We start from the raw sequence: 23,830 nt of genomic DNA, 5'->3' as shown, positions 1-23,830 counted from the left end.
AAGAAAGAAAGAAAGAAAGAAAGAAAGAAAGAAAGAAAGAAAGAAAGAGAGAGAGAAAGAGAGAAAGAAAGAGAGAAAGAAAAAGAAACCACACCCAAAAGGAGTAGAGGCAAGATATAATCAAACAAACTCAGGGTTGAAATCAATAAGATGGAAAGAAAAACTCAATACAAAGAATGAAACAAGGAGTTGATTCTTTAATAAAATCAATTAGATCAACAAACCCTTGTTCAAATTAACTAAAGAGCTAAGGGAGAATATCCAAATTAACAAAATTAGAGATGGAAAAGGTAAACAACAACAGACACAGGGGGATCTAGAGAATCATGAACTCCACCAAATTGGAAAATCCAAAAGAAATGGATTTCTCAATATGTTGAGAAATTTCTCAATATGTTTGGTCACCCACCAAAGTTAAAATCAAGCTCATATAAGCAATTTAAACAGACCTATGACATTTAGTAAAATAAAAAGCAGTAATTAAAAGTCTACTGCCCAAAAAAGTCCAGGTACACAGGGTTTTGGTGTAGAATTTTACCAGACTTCAAAGAAAAGTTAACCCCAATATTCCTCAAATTATTTCACAAAATAGAAACAGAAGGAATATTACCTAATTCTTTTTTTCAAGATCATAGTTGCTCTGATAGCTATAAAATATAAACAATATAAAGACTCAACAAACTGAATCCAAGAACACATGAAAAAGATCATCCACTCTGACCAAGTAGTCTTCAACCCAGAGATGCAGGGATGGTTACCATAAGGTAATGATAAATACAGTCCACCAGATTAACAATTGAAAGAAAAAACTGCATGATGATCTTAGTAGATGCATAAAGAGACTTTGACAAAAGTCCCCAACCCTTCATGATAAAACTCCTGGAGAGATTAGGGATAAAGGGACATACCTCAACATAATAAAGGCAGTTTACATCATAGCCAGCATCAACTTAAATGGAGAGAAACTCAAAACAATTACACTAAATTCAGGAACAAGGCAAGGTTGTCCACTCTTTCAACACCCATTTGATACAGGACATGAAGTCTTAGCCAGAGTAGTAAGACAACTGAAGGAGTCCAAGAGGATCCAGACAGGATGGGAAGAAGTTAAAATAGTTGCAGATGATCTGATGATACAGATAAGTGGTCCTAAAACTCCCAGCCAGAAACTCCTACAGCTGATAAACACTCTCATCAAAGTATCGGGATACAAAAGTCAGTAGCCCTCCTATATACAAATAACAAATGGTCTGAGAAAGAAATCAGGGAAACAACACAATAGCCTCAAGGATAAAAAATATCTCAGTGTAACTCTAGTCAAACAAATGAAAGACTTGTATGATAAGAACTGTAAGACTGACGAATAAAAGTACTGAAAAAGATATAAGAAGATAGAAAGATCCCATACTCATGGATCAGAAGGATCAATATAGAAAAAATGACCACTGAGTTTTGGCCAAAGGGGACCCATGGAAATTCCCAAACAACTCAAGATGCTGAGGAGATTGGTCTCTCTAAAAGTGCTTGTATTCTTTGTACTTCCGTATACATGAAATGCTTGGGGCAAGGTGGTTTGTTTTTTTTTTTTTTTTACTTATAAAAATGGCAGATGAGTTAGTGAATATATAGGCAGCCTTCTATAACCTCGCTGTGTCTCACAGTCATCCCAGATCGCTCCTTTGCTAAGATACTATTAGCTCTAAAAGAAGAGAGAGAGAGAGAGAGAGAGAGAGAGAGAGAGAGAGAGAGAGAGAGAGAGAGAGAGAGAGAAGCCAGGGCATGAGGATGGGGGGAACAAAGCAGAAGAGAGGAGGAGAGGAAGAGGTGGGAGAAAAGGAAGAAGGGGGAGAGACAGGGAGGAAGGAGGAAAACGCTCTCAATACTGCTAAGCAAAACCAACTTTAAGTAACAGTGTTAAAGTCTATCCTTCCAAGCCAAGAGCTGACAGTCCTTATATGTAAAGAATGAGTTAGGAAGCCAGACACAGTAGCACTGGCCTGTCATCCTGACTGCTAGGGGCACTGAGGCATGAAGATCATCACCTTAAGATCCACAGAGAGTCTGGGGTTAGTCTGGGATAAGGGAAAATTTGTCTCAAAAAAAAAATTAAATAGCTCAGTGGCAGGATGATGGCTGAGTTTATACGAGGCCCTGGATTCAATCCCAGTGACACACACACACACATACACAGAAACGGGGAGGAGAAGGTCTCAGGTCCCGAGGAGCCCATTCTACCTTATCATCAATGTCAAAGACATCTGTCCAAAGCAGAGCACAGCCAAGCGCAGCTTAAGCACACGGGCTTATGTGCTTTGTGGGGTTTCAATAAAATACTTATTTATAAAAGGTTGGATTCAACCCAAGAGCATCATTCTTATCCCTCTGAGTGGTGAGCTCACCTGTATCCATGGATCTCTTAGGGAGCAATTAAACACGGACCCCACTGGGCAACCTCTTAGAGCAACAGAGCCTTAGGCAGAACATATGGCCTCAACTCAGAAGAAGTTTAAAACCCTGGGATTTGGGCTGGGGTGTGGGGGAACAAGGTCTCTCTACATAGCCCTGGCTGTCCTGAAACACATAGATCAGAATGGCCTTCAACTCACAGAGATCCTCCTGTCTCTGCCTCCGATTGCTGGAACTAAAGGCATGCACCACCATGCCTGGCCCAGTCCTAGGATTATATTTGTGTGAATGTAAGTGTGTATGTGTGTAAGTGTGTGTGAATATGCGTGTATGTGTGTGTTCTGCCCATTTTGATCCTAACCAAGATATATCTGAGTGCCAGCTAAGTCATGCCTGGCAATGAGGTTTCAGATGGAGAAGCCTCATTACTCAAATTTCTCTTTCCATTTGTCAAAGTGAACAGGCCAGGTCATAAGCATCAAACATTAAGCAAAAGCAAAAGCTTTTATCTTTACCCAAGGATCCAAAATGTACAGTGGGGTTGCTGTAAAAAGTTTATTGCAGCCATGATCTCTGATAACAGCTCTGGGAAATAGAAACCAGGGTGTTCAGTTGTCACGTGATTCATAAAATCTGAGCTTTATCTCAACTGATTGTACATATTTGAATGAGATACACCACATCAGGAAATCTCACAGAACAAAATGCCTCTCACAGATTGATGTGGCAGGTGTTCAAGTGAGCCAATAAAATGCCCGGAGTGACAAAGAGCCATGATCACAAGATGGCAGCCACAAATGAGGTGCTTTGTGTTTGCTAACCTGTGCCTGCAACTCCCCTTGCCTTCTTCTTTTCCAACCACACACCTACTAAATCCCTACATCCTCCCAAGTCCCTCCTGGTGGGTCCTTAGTTATCCCCTGTCCAGATATGAGCTTCACAAGGCCATCCTGGTTCTGTCCTCATCTATCACAAACCATCTGTATATGCACATGTGCCAGCGTGCTGCACACACACACACACACACACACACACATATGCACACACATACACGACAGGAGTCAGGAAGGCAAAACACCCATACTCATAAATTTTAATTTAAAAAATCATTTAAAAAGTCTATTTCTATAAGTTTAACTTTTAAAATCCACATATAAGTGAATGGGCTTTCTGTGCTTATTTCATTTAACATAATGGCTGCCATGTTCATCCATATTGCCAAATGATGAGAGTTCTTTCTAAGGCTGAACAGTGTCCACCTATGAACTTGCTGATGGGAATTTTGTTGACTCTATAGCTTGACTATTATAAACCAGGCTTCAGTGGGCATTTGGCATTTCTTAAAATGGAACATGCTGCTTCCATTTCCTTTGGATATATGCCCAGTGGAGAGAATGGCAATTCAGATGACATCGAAACCCCTCTTTAATCTTCTCTTCAGAGCAACTTTCTGCTGACTCTCCTAAGCCTGTTATATTTTCAACTTGCACCACAGTGGAGGACAAGGAGTCCCAAGGAGCTCCACAGACCCCTTGGCGCATAATACAGAACTTTCCCCTAAGAAGCTAGAAGGCTTAAAGCACAAAGTCCATAGAAACTTACAATTCCTTCTTGGTGGAATAGTACATTTAGAATAATGAGAAGATAAGCCAATGGCTAGCCTCCCCTCCCCTTCCCCACCCCTCCGCTGCCGGCATTGCACTTACAGAGATCTTTGTGAAGATGTAGAGGAGCAGGGACAGAACGGAAAGGTAGATCTGGATTCTCTTGCCTCCAAACCGCTTCCGCAGATACTCCGGCATCGTCACCACCTGCATGGGATGAAATGGAGCCAAAGTGAACAGAAAGCCCAAATCAAATAGGATCCATCCTGATGTCAGTGCCTCCTCAGAAGTGTGGTCAGGAATTCACACACACACACACACACACACACACACACACACACACACACACACACACACACCGCCAACCCCTATTAGCCCAGGAGAACCCAGGGAGTCCACACAGTAGCCAGATGCCATTTGCTTATCTCAATTCCACAAACCCTGTGTAGAAGTAGGGAGGCACTAGCACTTAGTTGCAACACATCAAAAGTGCCGAGTCAGCACATGCTTTCTAATAAACAGGTGACTGGACATAACTAAGGAGGGAAACGCTTGCCCTGGAGAAGGCGCATGCATGCATGCATATGCACATTTCTGTTTGTGTGTCTAGCGTGTGTGTGTGTGTGTGTGTGTGTGTGTGTGTGTGTGCTATTGCTCCTACTGCAAATAAGACAATGGTAGCCTCTAGCCAATGCACCAAAGAAGTTGTCCAGATTGAATATGACTGTCACCTTGCTCTACCAAGGATTGTAGCTGCAGGCCTTCTCAAACATTCTGCTAGTTCCCATCTGCAAATTCCAACCATACTTCCTGTTTTGCTCCCTATACTCTTAGTCTGTTGTATTCTGGGACCAATGCATCACCAGCCTCCAGTGAGCCTTCAGAAGGTATAGCCTGCAGAATCTGTCCTATGCTACCTTTAGCTTCCAGTGTGCACGCTCATATGTTGGAGGTGCTAATATATGCCATTAAAGAGGTGGAGTTAGCTATGTTTGATCAGCCGCAGGCTCAGACAGGAGGTGATGTTGCACAACAATGATGGACAGAGTTGCTCTCCTAAACCGTCTCCTGCTAGGGAGGAAGGAAAGAGCTGCGTACCGAGAGCACAGCAGTGCAAGGCAAGAACACCCCCAGGGGAATCAGAATTAAGGGGGTCACTTGGGACCTGCCTAGGTGGATGTGTAATGAATCAGGACTGAATGGAGCCAGTGGGACTGTTGGATGCCCCTGCAGGCAATCCGGAGCTGTCTTGAAATCTGGGCATGAAAGCAGACCTGGATTAGTCTCTGTCATTTATGCCATCCAGTCCCCTGTGGCTTCCAAGAGGATCAAGTTCACAAATGTGTATTTGCTGGCAAGAAAAGATAAAGGAATGGCTACTTACCCCAGCCTTGATGTAAATCGGGACAAATATCCAGCCCAGCACAACCACCAAAACCAAGGCCTACAACCAAAATAAGGTACATTCAGATTAGAAGAAACCTTAGCCCATCTCTGCCTCTCTCAAGAGACCCTCAACTGCAATAGAAAAATCCCCTACCTCTTTCCTTCTTTCCTTCCTTTCCTTCTTTCCTTCTTTCCTTCTTTCCTTCTTTCCTTCCTTCCTTCCTTCCTTCCTTCCTTCCTTCCTTCCTTCCTTCCTAAGGACAATTTCCTAGAGTACTTGCTTGGCATATAGCAGAACAGATGAGCAGCAGTGGAAGAAAACCCAGGATACTGTCTATCAACACAGCCCAGACCCCAGCTGGAATTCAGAGCTCTCTTTATCTCATCCCTGGTAACTAAGGAATAAAGTACTATTCAGAGAAGAAGGAAAGGAAAAGGGGGGAGGCAAAATGAAGAAAGGAGGAGAGGAAGGAAGAGAGGGAAGAAAGACAAGAGGAGGAGGGAGGACAGAGGGAAGAAAGGAGGGAAGGGAGATAAAGGGAAAGAGGCAGAAGGGAGGGAGGGAGGCAGGAAGGAGAAGAGGGAGAGAGGGATGGAGGGAGGGAAAGAAGGAGGGAGGGAGAAAGGGGAAAAGGAGGGAAGGGAGATGAAGGGAAAGTGGGAGAAGGGAGGGATGGAAGGAGGGAGAGAGGAAAAGAGGGAAATAAAGGAGGGAGGAAGGGGAGGAGGGAGGGAAGAAGGGAGGAAGAGAGAGAGAGGGAGAAAAGAATATTATTTCCCAACCTTCAACATTACTAGAAGAGGCCTCCTCTTTTAGGACCAATGGAAAAGAGGAGGAATCCTGTGAGTACCCACCCGCTGCGCACCACCCACCCCCACTTATCCTGCTCAGGTGCAAACTCCTGGAGTCAGAATCCCCTCATCTGTACCCAGTATGGTTCTGAGGCTTCCATGACACCTCAAGATCCTCTGAACTGGCTGCTTTTTTAAGACTGCTATAATCACTTATTGGAAGCTTAGCCCTTAATGAGAAAGGTGGTAGACCTTTTATGAGGTAGCAGAGCACCCCAGGGAAGCCTTGGGTCTTTGTTAGCACAGCTCAAAGAGTGACTGGTGTTATTCTAATGGGACTCCTGGGGGGGTTGCTGATTTTTCACAAAAGCCAGTCTTGGTTCTATCTATGCCATCTTCCTACTTTGGGTAATACAATGTCCTCTCAGAGATGCTCCCTCCATCATTTGCCATCCACACTGAGGGTTCACCGCTCAGAGGGAGCCTCACAAGAGTCTTTAGTGTTGCTGAAATGTCAGCCTTCAACCCCATTGACCAAATAAGAATCTTTTCTTTATAAATTTAACCTGCCTCCAATATGTCATTATAGTGATGAAAAAGGCACTCCTTCTACCCCAAGGACACAGTGGCTCAAATGCTACTCACGTTCCATTCAAAGCCACCCATGGCAATGCCTGCGGCTGCTCCTGTGCCCGCCAGTCCCACAAAGTGACCACTTCCAATGTTACTGGCAAAGAGAGAGGCTCCAATCTGGAAATAATAAATAAATAAGTAAGTAAATAAACAAACAAATAATACAGTTAGATAAGGAGGACTCTCAGGAGGCTGGGCCAACACAAGAACATGTTGAAGGGACGTGAGCAGTCAGAGGCCAGCTGAGAACTTGACTGTTGAAATCTGCTGAACCAGTTCCCAAAGCAGGCAAGGGCACTTGAGAAATAATAAAAACACAAAGAGACACTCGGAGGAACCACGAGACAAGTCTGCAAGTCAGATCCCCTGTGAGTGTGTCTTTTTTGAACCAGATTCTGAACTGTCCCACAGCCACCAGGATGCCCTTGAGTCTCCTGTAAGGCTGTCTGCTTGAGAGCAAGGCCAAGCCTTTCACCTTCCCATCCTAGATCAGACTAGGTGGCTCTGCAGGGGGCCTTGTCGGGCTCTCTGTCGGTGAGTGCAGACAATCTTCCTGTGGGAGTCACTTAGGAGCCTCTAAGCCTCAGGCCCCTTGTCAAGAAGGAGAGTGGAGAACTGGTGGTTCCTAGCCACCAAATGTTTGGGTTTTATATGCTCACAAATAACAGGAGGTAATACTAATGATAACTGTTCTTAATGCACATCACATGGTGATTTTTTTTCCACAAAGATCCTGAAGATGCCCCAGGAACATGCATAAACCGCTGCATCTTTCAGGAACACACATACATATCTGGCAGGAGGTTAGAAAACAGATTAGAAGACTGGATGTTAGAACCCTAAGAACAGGGGATAGGAGAGAGAAACTGAAAATAGGTCTGTGAATGGAAATCAAAGAAGAAAATATCAACCAAGGGTCTGGAGAGATGGCTCGGCAGTTGAGAGCACAGGCTGCTCTTGCCGAGGACCAGAGTTCAGTTCCTAGCGCCCACACTGGCAACTTAAAAGCACCCGTAACTCCAGTTTCAGAGGATCCTGCTCCGACAAGTCTGCAAGTCGAGATCCTCTGAAACCTGGAGGTATAGGTGCTTGTAAGTTGACTTCTTTATTCTGCAGACACACAACGTGTGCAGTCCCACACAGACACACAGAAACACATATTTTTTAAAATTTAAAGTTAAAAAAATGTCAATTTATTTTTGGAAAAAAAAGAAAGGAAGGAAGGAAGAGAGAGAGAGAGAGAGAGAGCTCTCTCGCCTCTATTATTCTCATCTCTAGCTCTCCTTCTTCCCCTCCCTTCCCCCCCTCTCTCCATGTGGCCATGGCTGGCCTCTCTCTTCCTACCTTCTCTCTTTCTCTCTGCCTTTCTACAATAAAGCTTTAAAACCATGAAAGAAAGAAAGAAAGAAAGAAAGAAAGAAAGAAAGAAAGAAAGAAAGAAAGAAAGAAAGAAAGGAAGGAAGGAAGAAAAAGAAAGAAAGAAANAAGAAAAAGAAAGAAAGAAAGAAAGAAAGAAAGAAAGAAAGAAAGAAAGAAAGAAAGAAAGAGAGAGAGAGAGAGAGAGATGGAGAGATGACTCAGTGGTTAAGAGCACTGATTGCTCTTCCAGAGGTCCTGAGTTCAGTTCCCAGCAACCACATGGTGGCTCACAACCATCTATAATGGAATCTGATGCCCTCTTCTGGTACACAGGTATAATGCAGATAGAGCACTCATACATTAAATAAATAAATAAATCTTTTTTTAAAAAGAGAAAAAAAAAAGTCAACCGAGACAGGAAAAGGATCTTGCACTTCTTAAGTTATAATGAAGACACATTCTAATAAACCCATCAGTTGGACACATTTAATACACTTAACTTACCAATCAAGCTCATTTTAGCTGTGGGAATTTGAATGGAAACAGCCTCCATAGGCCCAGATATTTAAAACATGGCCCCTCGCTGGTGGAGCGACTAGGAGTGATTAGCAGGGTGGTCTTCCTGGAGGAAGCCATCAGTTTGGGTTTATGTTCTCTCTATTCCCAGTGTGCACCCTGATTGGTGACTGTGGTGTAAGACTTGAGCCCTCAGCTCCTGCCCTCAGCATCTAGTGCCTGCTTCCTACCACCACTGTCATCACAGACTCCGATCCTCCGGAACCATAAACCCAAATAAAGCCTGACTTCTACAGGTTGCTTTGGCTGTGGTGTTCATCATGGAGGCAGAACAGACGCTAAGGCACCAGCCTGCCACAAAGGTGCTGGGCAGTCTTCTAGCCTTTTATAATTACATGTTGAAAATGTCCCGTAATTTTATTGACTACTGTGAAAGATAATGTGTGTATCAGTAATCTTTCACAGCAACCTATATTCCAAAAAATGAATGATACTAGCTGGGGGGGGGATCTGTATTTTATTCCATTTTTACAAATTAGATGAAATGAGGTATTTTCCTAATGCCTCAAATCTAGAAAAAATATACATTACCAAAACAGGAAGATATTTAAAAAAAAAATACATGAGCCTTCATCTCCAGCATGGGTAGCCACTGCTTGGGGAAAATGTTAGCCAAAGTAGAGGGAGAGTCTTGAAAGCCCAGATAGAAGTGATGTCACAAAGGTGAGGAGGGGACAGAAGTGAAAGTTCAATCATTTGCTATCCTGGCTAATGTCAGTGTAGCTCCTACTAAATGTGTAGAGTCTTGCTCTAGACAAGGGGATTAACTACTAATAACACAGACAAAACCTCTGCTCCCAATAAACTTGAACCCCAAAACAGCAGGTGTAGGCAACACCAAAGAAAAAAGCCAGCAGAGCAGGACACAGCCAGAAGGAGGAGCCAAGAAACCCCGTCTATGGGAAACAGCACAGCGTGGAGACCTGATAGTGCAGGTCACCGTGCAGAGCTCAGACTGAGAGCCCCAGGGAGGGCGGGTGCACGGAAAAGCAGAAAGACCAGAGTGGCCAGAGGGCGATGATCAGGGGAGGGTGGTGAGAGGGGCTGGAAACTCAGGAGGGGCTGGGCTGGGGCCAAGACAGGAGTAGATTCTGTTCCAAAAATGAAAGGATTTATGGAGAAAAAAAAGACATTTAATTTGCTTTTAAGAACTGTTCTAAATTGTGCAGGGAGTATACATGTACATATACATACATGTATGTAACAACAATTCATGAAAAAAGACCATGAACTTGATAAAGAGCATGGGAGTGTGTGGAGGGAAGCTGGAAGTAACATAACTAAATTATAGTCTCAAAAAATAAAAGAAATAATCTTAAAATGAATCTATGGGGTTATATTTTTAAAATAGCCACCTCTTTCTGATCAAAGATTGATGAAGATAATAGTCCAATTTTAACCAGATTTCCCTCCTTTTAATATCCTTTAAAATGGTCCAAATCAGATTTTTAAAAAAAAAAAAAATTAAGCCAAGAAAGTGCTCGAATTATCCCATCCGGATCCTGAACTGTCACGTGCCCATTCATAACTTCTCCCCTGATTAATTATTAAGCCTGATGCTGTACAACTGAAGACTTAATTTTCAGAAGTTATTAACTGAAATATCCCACTCTTAAATTTAAGAAACGTCTTCAAGGTGCTGGGCGTGGTGGCGCATGCCTTTAATCCCAGCACTCGGGAGGCAGAGGCAGGCGGATTTCTGAATTCGAGGCCAGCCTGGTCTACAAAGTGAGTTCCAGGACAGCCAGGGCTACACAGAGAAACCCTGTCTCAAAAAACCAAAAAAAATAAAAAAAAAAAAAAAAAAAANAAACGTCTTCAATATCCTCTCACTACAGGGAGACGACTGATATTAGGATATCTTAGGCTGCCCAGATGCCCTCTCCTCACCGTGATCTGAAAAACGGATGAAATAATGTCAGGAGAGTTTTGCTGAGAACTGGCTAGTTCCATTATATAAGGAACACCACTTTGGCTTTGCTCTAGACTTGATTCTACCTCACCCCACGGTGTGTGTTCAATCCTCTACAAAGCCCTTACCTTATTTACAACGTTACTGACAGCTAGCACATTTATTTGTTTGTTTGTTTGTTTGTTTGTTTTTATACTTTGGCAAAGTTTTTTTTTCCATTTCCAGTCTTCTAAGGTAGACAAATTTGCTTACAATACAGTTGATTTTAAAGCACACAAACTTTAAGTACAAACAATGGATTTAAATCCAGCAGAAGGATAAAGGTGCCCTCAACAAAATTGACACCGAAATCTAAAGGCTGCCCACCAGACTGTAATCCTCATCCACAAAGCAGTGGGGGCCACACAGTGGGGTTTGTGGGTAACCTTAGCCCCTACCTGCTACTTAATTCACATAGCAAGAGATCTTTACAGATAACCTGCACCTGTTTAATTAACCATGTAGCATTTTCTATTATGTAATAGGATTATAAGGCCACAAGATTCCTTTAGGTCAAATCCTTTAATGATTTTAATATCACCTTCTTTTTGTTGTTGTTGTCGTCATCATCGTCGTCGTCGTTGTTGTTTCAAGACAGGGTTTCTCCATGTAGCCCTGGCTGTCCTGGAACTCACTCTGTAGACCACACTGGCCTCGAACTCAAAAATCTGCCTGCCTCTGCCTCCCAAGTGCTGGGATTAAAGGAGTGTGCCACCACTGCCTGCCTTAATATCACTTTCTAATTCTTTTGAAGTGTAAAGTGTCTTAATTGGGTTATGATTACAGATCATTTTTAAATACATCATTGTTACTTTACCAAAATTACTTATACTATCCATATCTAATATCCAAAGAAAAATCACTATATATGATATAAATAAATGAATGCTATAAAAAGCACCATCAGTCTGGCATATTTATTAATTGATCCCATAGGTATAAGTATAGGCCATAATTTTAGAGTCTATTCTGTCTCACTAAGTCGAGAACACCGCAATTACAGAGAAAACAAACATACATAGTGCAGACACCCAAGGATCATGCTAGCTCTTCAGTTAGCTGTCAGACACGAATCCTTAGTGAGGACAAAAGTCAGATCCAAGTCTTCACCAAAGGTGCTTCAAGACGCCTTCCAGTGTGGATCCCTCCTCCAAAGGCCAGAGGATGAGACTGCAACAGAGACGGAAGGAGACGATGCCCACCCTTTCTTCATAACTCTTGTTTGGCTCGAGGAGAGTAGCCGTGGGCTTCCAGATTATTTTTTAAAAAGAAAACACCTGTGGGGGGATATTTTCTGGCTGACTTGACCAACCCCATATCCAATCTAAGTTTTTCTTCAAGATACTTTCAACCTCTCTTCTCTCAGTATAATCGTCCTCAGAGTGTTCCTTGTATCTCCAATGGCATGGGTGTCTGTTTCCGCTCTGCTGATGGCTTGCAGTGACTGAGAGCGAGATGGGCTGGTGCAGTGAGAACTCTTGGAGCTACCTCGTCCAGATTCATGCTTGGCATCCCGCAGTAGTTTTTCCATGTCACCGTTATAAACACAGACGGAAGCTAAACAGTGCTCCTGTTCCTATTGCTGAACCCAGAAATGGGGTTCTCCTCCCCACTCAAAGGAACTCAAGTCTAACTACAGCAGCTTCAGCGCCAGTGGTAACCAAGAGATGGAGAGATATGAGGTCCGCCTGTCTCCTCAGGGACTAGGCCAGTCGGTGCGGGGCTCTACATCAGTCTCGGCTGTCTGACAGTGGCTGCCTGCCATTGTTTCCCAAAAGGACTATCCAACATGTGGGGTGTGTGTGTGTGTGTGTGTGTGTGTGTGTGTGTGTGNGAGAGAGAGAGAGAGAGAGAGAGAGAGAGAGAGAGAGACTGAGAGAGACAGAGACAGGGAGACACAGAGACAGGGATGGAAGAAGGGAGGGGGAGGAAAAGGAAGAAGAGAGAATGTATGAGCATGTATGCACATCGTCGGGGTGCTGTGATGTATGCATGAAGACCAAAGCACACCTTGCAGGAATGGGTTTTCTTCTCCCATTATGTGGATCCCAGGGATTAAACTCAGGTCTTCAGGCTTGGCAGCAGGTGGCTTTAACCCACTGAGCCATCTCATCAGTCTTTATAATACTTTTCTATATCATTTCAAGTCTGTCCCTCCCATAAGTCACCCCCACCCACCCACATGTTCAGTTACCCGTGCAAAGCACAGCTCTACTGTGGTCATAGACCCTCTCCCGGGTCCTCTCTACTGCCAGCTCCCATGGGTCTACTCAGCAGTCTTCCAGTAAGCTCCGTGCCTGGCGACAAATCCTTGTGAGCTCGGTTAGATCTCAAGGCAAACTTTCTCTAGCAGGAATTTGCTTGAGCTTCACATTGTCAGTTGGAATTCTTCTTCTCTTACACCATATATGTACTCATGAAACTTGAGAGCCTCCCCACTTCTACAACAGTTAGTCAGGAGCCGATGGATGGAGTGATGATGGCTCACCAATGACTGTCATGGAGCTATCCCTCGTCAGTATCCATTTTCTCCCATCTCATCCCCAGAGGACAACTACTTGACCACCCTTAAAGACAATTTATATCTCAAAGCCTTAAAGTCCAGTATGACTTTATCTGGAGACAGGATTATTATGAAGCTTATCAGATTAAATGGAATATACAGGTGGATCCCGGTGATAAGATTGATGTCCTTATAAAAGGAAGAGACGACACCAGAGATCTTCCACTCTCCCCTCTGCAGCCCCCAACCCCATGCACATACAAAATGAGGCTTTAATGTGGTAAAGGCCACTGACTGCTAACTACAATCACATTTGCCATGATGAGAAGTAAAAAAGAGAAGACAGACTCCAGCTCGGTGGCCATTAGAGCTGGGTGGTGAGCACACCCAACCTTGTTGTTTTTTAAATGAAAGCAACACTACGTCACCAGGGAAAAAGTGATTCAAACCACACACTGACTGTACCTTTATCTCCAGGACCTAAGGGAAGCAGCAACCTATACACCCGGGGCCTGCACCCACAGATGCTTCACAGCACAGTTGGATACATGTCTTCCCTCCCCTCCTTCAGAGCACAAGGGGAGCTCTTGGACCTGGTTCTATTCATGCCTGTGACATAGCCAGTTATGTGACCCGAAGCCAGTTGCTTTAATGCTTTGAGCTTCAATTCTCTCTACTCTAAACCAAGAATAAGAATCCCTCTTAGCTAGTGGGTGTGGTCGAGTACACCTGTATGTTAATTAATTAGTTTTTTTCAAGACAGGGTTTCTCTGTGTAGCCCTTGCTGTCCTGGAACTCACTCTGTAGACCAGGCTGGCCTCGAACTCAGAAATCTGCCTGCCTCTGCCTCCCAAGTGCTGGGACTAAAAGCGTGTGCCACCATCACTTGGTCCATACTAGCCTTTAAGAGACACCAGAGTTCCTGGGGCTTCTTCCTCTTTATCCATCCAGTGATGCTCAACCCTGTGCTACCCCAGACAGGAGATGTACATTGACCTCTGTATTTCAGGTAACTATGAGATCTGTTTTATAAGTAGGCCTCACCCAGTGTTTGGGATGCACTCATATTACAAGTGTATTAATTGTTTGAAATTCAGATTAACTGACTATCCTATGTCTGTCTTCATTTCCTAAGTCTGGCAGCTCTCATCAGAACCGTCTGCAGCTTAATTAATATGGATTGCTAGGACACATCCCAGAGTTTCTGATTTAGCAAGTCTAGGTTAGGACTACAAACAAATGTATTTCTAACAAGGGTCCAGGTCTTGCTGGTGCTACTACCCTGGTGACCATGGTTTGAGAGCCCTGTCCTGGCAGAGGCAGAGAAAGTAAAACACTAACTTCTGTGATGTCTCTCAGGCTCAGGCCTTTATCTTATTCAGTGCCCACAACATCTCGGTAAGGTTGGAAGTATTCTGTTCTCATCCTCATTTCATGGAGAAGGGAGTTGAGATTAGAGTTACAGAATAACTTGTCTAAAGTTCCATAACTGAAGGGTCTGAAGTCTATAGACAAGGAGAAAACGCAGCACCACACCGACTTCACCACCCTTCCTCCTTCCTGGGCACACTCCCCTGGATGTCCCCACAGGGGCACTGTGGAGAGACACCTCCTGTCCATCTCTGTGAACTCTGACACCTGTACTGGGTTTATATTCTTATCCCCCCTTCTCCTTCTCAGAAATCCTGGTTACCCCTGATCAACATCTCTTTCAACATGGAAAATTTGGAAAGCTTTGGTCTTTGATTTTTGCTGTGTCTCAGGCATTGCTCTTCCTGGTTTTGAATGGACAATGTGGTAAGGCTCATATAGCTGGAATATTTTACTTCCAAAACTCTGGCGAACATTTAGACACAAGCTTTGCTCCAGAGTCATTATAATCTCTGTTTACTTTGGGTGAGTTCATGTCCCCAGGGACAATGGCTGTCTTCCAGCCATTACCTCTGTATACATGTGTCCTTACTCAAACACCCAAAGAGGTAGACAATCGAGAAACCATTGCCAACCTTGGTGTTTTCCCAGTAGTTTGGGGCACAAAGGGCAAGTGAAGTTGTTCAGTGGCATCTGAGGTCAAGGAGAGTACACCAAAAACCCAGCTGCCGATGTCGTGAGCCCCATCTTTAGAATCCTCAGTAGCTCAGGGTCCCTCCCTCAGGGACCACCCTCACGGTGTCTCTCCCACACTGGTCATCACTCAGCTCTTCAACCGTCTCATGCTCCTTCCAGGTTCAGGGCCTTAGGTCATTCAGGAGGTGGGTGAGTTGGTTGTGGAACGGCAGATTCTGCGGGTTTTTCACTTGGAGGTTGCTTGCTTGAATCGCTAACCTCCTATTTTCAAATGGGTGTCTCCTTCTTTTCTTTTATACTTGTAACTGATACATAATAGTTATAAATACCCATGGAAGGACTTACAGAGACAAAGTTCGGAGCTGAGACTGAAGGAAAGACCATCCAGAGACTGCCCCACCTGGGGATCCATCCCATAAACAAACACCAAACCCAGACACTATGGCAGATGCCAACAAGGTTTTGCTGACAGGACCTTGATATAGCTGTCTCCTGTGAGGCTTTGCCAGTGCCTGGCAAATACAGAAGTGGATGCTCACAGTCATCTATTGGATGCAGCACAGGATCCCCAATGAAGGAGCTAGAGAAAGGACCCAAGGAGCTAAAGGGGTCTGCAGCCCCATAGGAGGAACAGCAATATAAACTAACAAGTACCCCCAGAGCTCCCTGGGACTAAGCCACCAATCAAAGAAAACACATGGTGGGACTCGTGTCTCTAGCTGTTATATATGTAACAGAGGATGGCCTAGTCAGCCATCAATAGGAGGAGAGACCCTTGGTTTTTCGAAGATTATATGCCCCAGAATAGGGGAATGCCAGGGGCAGGAAGCAGGAATGGGTGGTTGGGGAGCAGGGGGAGGGGAGGGGATAGAGGATTTTCGGAGAGGAAACTAGGAAAGGGGATAGCATTTGAAATGTAAATGAAGAAAATATCTAATAAAAAATAGTTATAAATAGTCAAGGGACACAATGTAACATCTCAGGCATCAGCGCAGGGGACTGGCCTATCCAGACCATTGACATTGTTCATTTCTGGCCTGTTATGCTCTTTCTGGTCCTAGCCTGAAACAGTGCTCTGTAAGGTCCCCTCGCATACCCTTGAGAACTAAGGCTCACCTTGTTTCAGCCCACCCACTCTTGATTTGTATACATTTCCTTTTGAGACCTCACTGTTACTTAGAGTTTTACAAATATTCTCTAAAACTGTGAATGGTGTGTATGGAGTGGTCTATGAGCACCTATCATAGAATCTGGCTCATGTTCCAAAGTACCAGACAGTTGTATAATGAATGGAAGAGTAATGTATAAATGGATGGATGAGTGAATGAATGAATGGATGAATGAAGACACAGCTAATGGAAGAAGACCTAAAAATAAGATACGATAGTGCAAGTGTGCCCAAACCTCCCTGTAAAACAAAGGCCCCCCTCCAAACTCTTCATGAGGGCCCTGCTTCTCAGAATTTCTTATTCTAGCTGAGAAGTGGGGATTTCCCCCTTTCAAAGCTCAGCCCTTAAGCTTCCTGGAACTCGTTTCCCACATTCTTCAAATAATCTTTACCACATAGCACTCAATAGACTGTTCAGTAAAGGTGCCAGACCACAGTCCAGCAGGAAGGCGGGCCCTGAATGACCAGCAGTGCAGTAAGCACTATTGTGGTTTCATATTACCTCAGTGAGGTGGCTTTGGTTTGCCTCAGATGTGACTCCACCCTCTGGGAGCCATCTTGCTGATCTCTTACATAAACTCCTCTAATTTCCCTTGTGGAATCCTTGTCCCGCCCCTCTCTCTGTCTGCCCACTTCTATCCTCAGATCAAGGTACCAAATATTTCTCTCTCTGGGACTCGCCCGACTGTGAGACCTTTTACCAGAGTTCTTTCTACCTTCCTGGGTCACAGCCAGGCTCCTCGATGTCCGCTTCACACCCAGGAATGTCCGGAACTAACCTTTTTGTTGTCCAGCCTCCTTTAGCTTCGTGAGCCCTCTGTCCCTCCATATTTCCTCATGGGTAACACTCATGCCGGCTTCAGAGGCAGCACAGACGCTCTTCCTGAAGGCTCTGCCTATAATTCCTGCTTGGCAAAAGCAACTGTGCTAAGGGCAGGTGCGAGGGATGTCCTAAATATGGATTTAGGAACCAGTCATAGGCTTAAACTGTCTTTTTCATTCACCTCAAGAGGAAAAGGAGAATATAATTTGAATGCTGCTTAAAACACTTTTTGATTTTGAAAAGAGCCCTTAATATGTACTTGCTTTCTTCATTGATTTTTTTTTTCATGTACACTGTGTTTTACCTGTATGGAGATCTGGAGTTACAGGCGGTTGTGAGCTGCTATGTGGGTGCTGGGAATTGAACCCAGATCCTCTGGAAGGAACAGCCAGTGCTCTTAAACAATGAGCCATCTCTCTAGCCCCCTTACTGTGTACTTTCTTGCATGCCACAGTTTCTTTTGATCCTTCTTATAGCTGTGTAATGTGATGGTGTTTATAAGCCATTTTGAGTTTTAGAAAAGAAACGACCAGGGTTATCCTTTTGCTAAGCTAGCAGTTTAAACTCCGTTAAGTCAATAGAATCTTGTCATTAAACAAGATGTTTACAGATTCCTCCTTTTAAAAAATAATAAGTTGAGTTTTCAGGGAGCAAAAAGGAGAAAAGTAGTCTGAAAACACTTCTACGGAGTCTAAGGACAAAAAAATTACTTAACAAACTACATCTTGTCACATCCAAGATACCAACTATCATCAAGACGTGCCATAGGGGCTGGAAACTACCTGACTCAGAAGTTAAGACCAATATTGCTTTTCTAGACAATCTGAGTTCAGCTCCCAGAACCCACCTCAGACAGCTCAGCACTGCCTGTAATACCTGCTCCTGGGGAACCTGGTGCCTCTGCCTCCTCGAGCACCGAAACACAAGTGCACATATCCACACACAGAGTATACATATGCGTGTAATTAAAAATAAGAATTAAAAATGTCACACTGAATAACAGGAAGCAAGCAGACGCTCTCACCTGTAGCATACCGCTGATTATTACAAGGCGCATCCAAGATGAATACATTGAATGTGGTTTCTATGAGTATTTGGTTTTACTTCTATACCTCATCATTAATCCATTTTAGAATATGGTTCCTATATAATTGGAATTGATTATTTGTAATGGGATAGATAACTGTGGGCTTAGATTATGTTTTAGCCACATGATCTACATGAGCATTAAGGAAACAACAGTTTCCAATATTCACTGCAAGCTATCAAGTGTAACAACAATTGAGGAATTTCCCTGCATGCTCTTGGCCTCACTTCTATTTTTTTTAATTATTATTATTTTTTTTTACATCCTGATTCCAGTTCCCTGTTCCACCTCTCCTCCCTGTCCTTCCCCTGACCTTCCTTCTCCCCAACCTCCCACCTATCCCTCCTTTGTTTCTCTTCAGAAAAGGGCAGGCCTCCCCTGCATATGAACCAACAATGGCATATCAAGTTGCAGTAAGACAAGGCAACTCCTCTCCTATTAAAGCTGGATGAGGCAACCCAGGAGGAGGACTGGGTCCTAAAGGCAGGCAACAGAGTCAGGGACAGCCCCGGCTCCCACTGTTAGGAGTCCCACCAGAATATTAAGCTACATAACTATAAAATATGTGTGGAGGGCATAGGTCAGTCCCATGCAGACTTCCCGGTAGGCAGTCCAGTCTCTGTGAGCCCCTATGGTCTCAGGTTAGTTGGTTTTGTGGTGTCCTTGACCACTCTGCATCTGTTTCCATCACTTGATAGGTGAAGCCTCTCTGATGACAACTGGGCTAGGCACCCATCACCCATCGATGAGTATAGCAGAATATCGTTAGGAATCCTTTCCTTAACTTTTTCCCCATCTGTATCTGATTCTATCCTAGGTCTCTGGCCCACCCAGTCTCTGGTTCCTAGCTCTCCACGCAGTGCCAGGGGTGGGTTCCGTGTCATGGCATGGATCTCAAGCTGGACCAGTCGTCACTGGTTGGCCACTCCCACAATTTACCCCAGTGTATCTTGTAGGCATGGTAAATTTTAAGTCAAAGATTTTGTGACTGGGTTGGTGTCCCAGTTTCTCTACTGGAAGTCTTTCCTGGTTACAGGAAATGGCAGGAACAGACTCATTTATTAACTACCAGCCAGGCACAGTGTTGGGTGCTAGATCTGTGTTGTCACTGGTGATTCTGATACACAAACAACTTTAGAAACTATTTCTAAACAAACGTTTATGCATGTAAGTGCATCACATGCATGCCTGGGCATCGGATATCCTGAGACTGACATCACCATTGTGAGCTACCTTGTGAGTGCTGGGAACTAAACCCAGGTCCTCTATGAGAGGCCCTGTTCTTAACTGTGGGGCCATTGCTCATGTTTATAAAGTGCAGCCACCTGGAATGATTTTTATAATCTTATGAAGCCTTAGATGGAAACCATGGTTAAAGAAAATAGAGTCAAATGTCAGCCTCACCAAGGGAGTAATGACTTCTGCTCAAAAGAACAATGCTATGCGTCTCTGTTCGAGCAATCCAATCCTGTGTCCTGTATAATGAAACAATACCCCTGGGAAAACCTCACAAAACCACTGACCCCTACCTGCTTTGGGTAGGGCTAATGCCTCTCATCAGCCAGCCATCAGCTCAACGCCAGACTGTTCACAGTCTTACACACAAACCTCCCTCCTAAGGGAAGGCTTCCCCCGGCCTCCATCCTCAGAAACTGGGAGCTACTGGGTGATGGTGGTACACGCCTTTAATCCCAGCACTCAGGAGACAGAGGCGGGTGGATCTCTGAGTTCAAGGCCAGCCTGGTCTATATGTGAGTTCCATAACAGTCAGGGCTAGTCATAAAAACCCCTCCTCAGAAAAAGAAAAAAAGAAAATGGGGCGGGGGTGAGGCAGACTGAGATCTAACCTCAAGTAAATCAGCCCTAAGATTTTTATATAAAGAGATATGACTTCATTATGGTAAAAAATAAAAATAAAAAATTCAAAACCCAACCATGACATCCCAAACAAACAAAACACCACATAGGTCTAGTTAATTTAGACATATCATAGCTTCTTTTTTTTTTTTTTTTTTTTGGTTTTTCGAGACAGGGTTTCTCTGTGTAGCCCTGGCTGTTCTGGAACTCACTTTGTAGACCAGGCTGGCCTCAAACTCAGAAATCTGCCTGCCTCTGCCTCCCAGGTGCTGGGATTAAAGGCGTGTGCTACCACACCGAGCCTATTTTTTTCCTTATAAACTAGGATTGATGATATTTCCCTCCTAGGAGTGCCGGGAGAAGACAGGACCTCCTTTTAAAAAGTAGGACTTCAAAATATTTTTAAAAGCTTCTGCCCAGCTATAGAAAAGTCAGCCAGGTCAAGAGAAAACCCACAGAATGGGAGCGAATCTTTGCCAACTACATATCTGACAGAAAATTAATAGCCAGAATGTATAAAGAAAATTGCTTCAACCCAGGCATGAGTTTTGAGATGTTGGGTTGAGGTTGTCTAAGAGACTCCCAGAACTTATAGGCTATTCCTACTGCTCTCAGTTGCCCTCACCCCAACCCCGGAGATGGAAGACAAGTTCCTATTGCTAAAGACACTGTGCACGTCAGACAGTGCCCAGAGGCTGCTGAGCTGGAGCCCAGCTGAGAGCCTCCTCCCTGAGGAGGAGCCTTCATGGTATCAGAAGATGCCACGCAATCTCCCAAAGGAAGAAAACAATTCAAAAATCCAAAATCCAACCATGCCATCCCTAACAAACAAAACACCTATGAACTGTAACAATGAGCAACATGGCATGATAGCCCTAAGGGTGCAGCCATGGCACACATACCTTAGTGGTAACTAAGAGCTCTCTGGTTGGACAAACTGCTCAAGCAGGAAAGTGTGTCTGTTATTGGAAAGGTAGCCACCGCTTAGGGGCTTGGTGAAGGCATGGATACGTGGATACCTACAACTTTACTAAGTCAACATAATGCCTAACTATAATTCTAAATATTAGTCCTCATGCCAGAGATTTAGGTAAGTACAGGCTTCACCACTCATAAAGAAAAGCGATAAACAGAGACCACGACTGAAAACCATAACTAATCGAAATGCAGAGCTGTGGATGGCCTTGAGGGATACGACTTGGGGGACATTGTAAAAGAGGGGGTGCGATGATGAAAGGGGCCTGAGGATCCGGGAACTTGCTTTGCAGTTGTGTCTCACCAGTATGACTGCCTAAACACAAGCCTAACTAAGGCAAAAGCTATAGATAAACCAACGTGGATGTGGAAAACCCATCCCAACCCTACACTCAGAGCTTCCCAGGGATAGAGCACACCAACTGGTTATCTGATACCAAATAGCCCTGAAAACATACATGCAAATAGCACCATATGACCCAGCAGGCTATATTTAGGAATGTATATATATATATATATATATATATATATATATATATACACACACACACACATGTATGCTTGTAACAACAATAAATGAAAAGTGAGGCCAGAAATTTGAAAGAGAGCAATGAGGGAGTGTTTAGAGGTAGAAAAGGGGGCAGTGTGCTGTGGTTATATTATAATATCAAAAAATAAATAATGAAAAAGAAAGATTTAGAAAAACAAAACAAACACTTTTTTTCCCAGAGAAAACTTACCGGCCACCACACCATACTTCGGCCTGCCAGGAAGAAGCCTCCAACCGTACCACGATTAGTGGAAAACATGGCCTGGGGGAAAGAGGGTCAAAAACTTAACCAGAAATGCGAAGGGTTACTTTGCCAATAAAAGAGCATTCCCCTCCCACAATGAGCTCTATCTTGTAACCAGTCCACTCTCTGAAGCACTTCTCAGTCCTATCCGCCCTGCACACATGCACACGCCGCAACCCCCTGCCCCCCACACCCCCACCCCACTCCCAGCCTCAGCAGGCTCACACAAAGGAGCTCATGAATGCTCAGACAGGGAAACTGAGGCCCTAGAGCCAACTCTGCAGGTTACCTACCATGCGGTTTGGGGCAAGTCCTGGACCTGTTCACTTTGTTTTCTTTGCATGTTAAACAAGGGGAAATGGGACATTTGTGTGTGTGTGTGTGTGTCTTTCTTATGTGCATATCAAGGTGTAATGAAATATACTTTTAAAAAGTACTAAAGGGTGTGTAACTTAAATCTCAATAAAACTGTTAAGAAAAAAGGGGGGCTGGAGAGATGGCTCAGCCATTAAAGGCTTGGCTCACACCCAAAAATATAAGAAAAAAATCAAAATGTTGAAATAATGCACAGTGTAAACACGTAGTCCTACTGAAAAGACAAGATATTCAAACTCAACTCATATTTTTCCTCTCTGATATACAAGGCAACTTGCTAGAGCCATTAATTTGCAATATATTGTGACCAGGTCAGAATGAATGAGGAAAGCCCTTCTGATGGCAAGAAATACTTCGCAGAGAGGCAGTGTTCCCCAGGTTTTGAAGAAAAGGTGGGGTTTTGTTAACCTGGGGGAGATCAGGGAGGAGGGGGCAGATTTCAGACTTCAGGACTGGCAGCTTAGGGATTGAGGCGGTTCAGCACCCAGTATGTGGAGAGAGGACAACAGCGATCCTACCTAGCTTTTGAGCCTGGCCTAGGTGAATGAATGTGAAGAGGGTGAAAAACAAGACTGTATTGAGGCTCTCAAATGCCAGGCCAAAAGGAGCAGGCTTTATTCACAGACACAGGGAGCCACTGAAGTCTTGAAAGGAGACAAATGGCCTATATACTCCAACACAGAATGAGCACAGCCTCTCTCACAGCTCCTCTGGAATCTCTGAACCTGCAGTCATTCCTGACCCAGCCTCTGGCTCAGTGCCACTGGCCTGGCTTCAAGGTCTCTTCCTTCTCTCTCTCTCTCTCTCTCTCTCTCTCTCTCTCTCTCTCTCTCCCTCCTTCCCTCCTTCCCTCCCTCCCTTGCCCCTTTGTCCAGACTCTTGTTAATGACTGATAGTGGCTTTTCTCTTATCAATGGTCCAAAGAAATTAACCTCTGATGTCATTTCTGCAGCAAACACATCCACAGCAGAAATACCACTCTTACAGGTGCTCAGACTGCACCAGTGGCTTGGAATCCTTTGGGAAATAAGGCTTTTATGCATCCAACCCATGGACAAGGATTTATTGAGCATCTCTGTGTGTAGTGGAGTACCAGGGAGAGCACTCAAGTCTTTCTTTCCTGGCAGTGTGTCCTTCCTCCCACAAGACATACTCTGAAGACTCGGTAGTCTTCCTGGGAATGGCATCATGGCAAAGGAACAGAGAAGGCAGCTGACACTGAGGCGGGAATAAATACTAAAAGGGTCATACTCTAGAAACTGACTGGGGAATGATCACTCTTAAGATAATTCTAGCTGGGCAGTGGTGGCGCACGCCTTTAATCCCAGCACTTGGGAGGCAGAGGCAGGCAGATTTCTGAGTTCGAAGCCAGCCTTGTGTACAGAGTGAGTTCCAGGACAGTCAGGGTTATACAGAGAAACCCTGTCTCGAAAAACCAAAATAATAATAATAATAATAAAGATAATTTTAAAGT

At 44.2% G+C, this 23,830-nt stretch overlaps 1 protein-coding gene across 1 annotated transcript in view; it reads right to left on the bottom strand.

The window, feature by feature from the left end:
* Slc5a1 (solute carrier family 5 member 1) overlaps positions 1-23,830 on the bottom strand; it is a 76,576-nt gene that overhangs the window by 42,084 nt on the left and 10,662 nt on the right. Inside the window, exons 2-5 of the mRNA XM_021162101.2 lie at positions 21,928-21,999; positions 6,834-6,938; positions 5,395-5,454; positions 4,113-4,217 (exon numbers count right to left, since the gene is read on the bottom strand). Of these exons, the coding sequence (XP_021017760.1) occupies positions 4,113-4,217; positions 5,395-5,454; positions 6,834-6,938; positions 21,928-21,999 (342 nt within the window). The remainder of the gene's footprint in view (positions 1-4,112; positions 4,218-5,394; positions 5,455-6,833; positions 6,939-21,927; positions 22,000-23,830) is intronic.

The sequence above is a fragment of the Mus caroli genome, chromosome 5 (assembly GCF_900094665.2).
Source record: "Mus caroli chromosome 5, CAROLI_EIJ_v1.1, whole genome shotgun sequence".
Taxonomy (NCBI): domain Eukaryota; kingdom Metazoa; phylum Chordata; class Mammalia; order Rodentia; family Muridae; genus Mus; species Mus caroli.
This window is presented reverse-complemented; position numbering and strand designations above follow the sequence as displayed.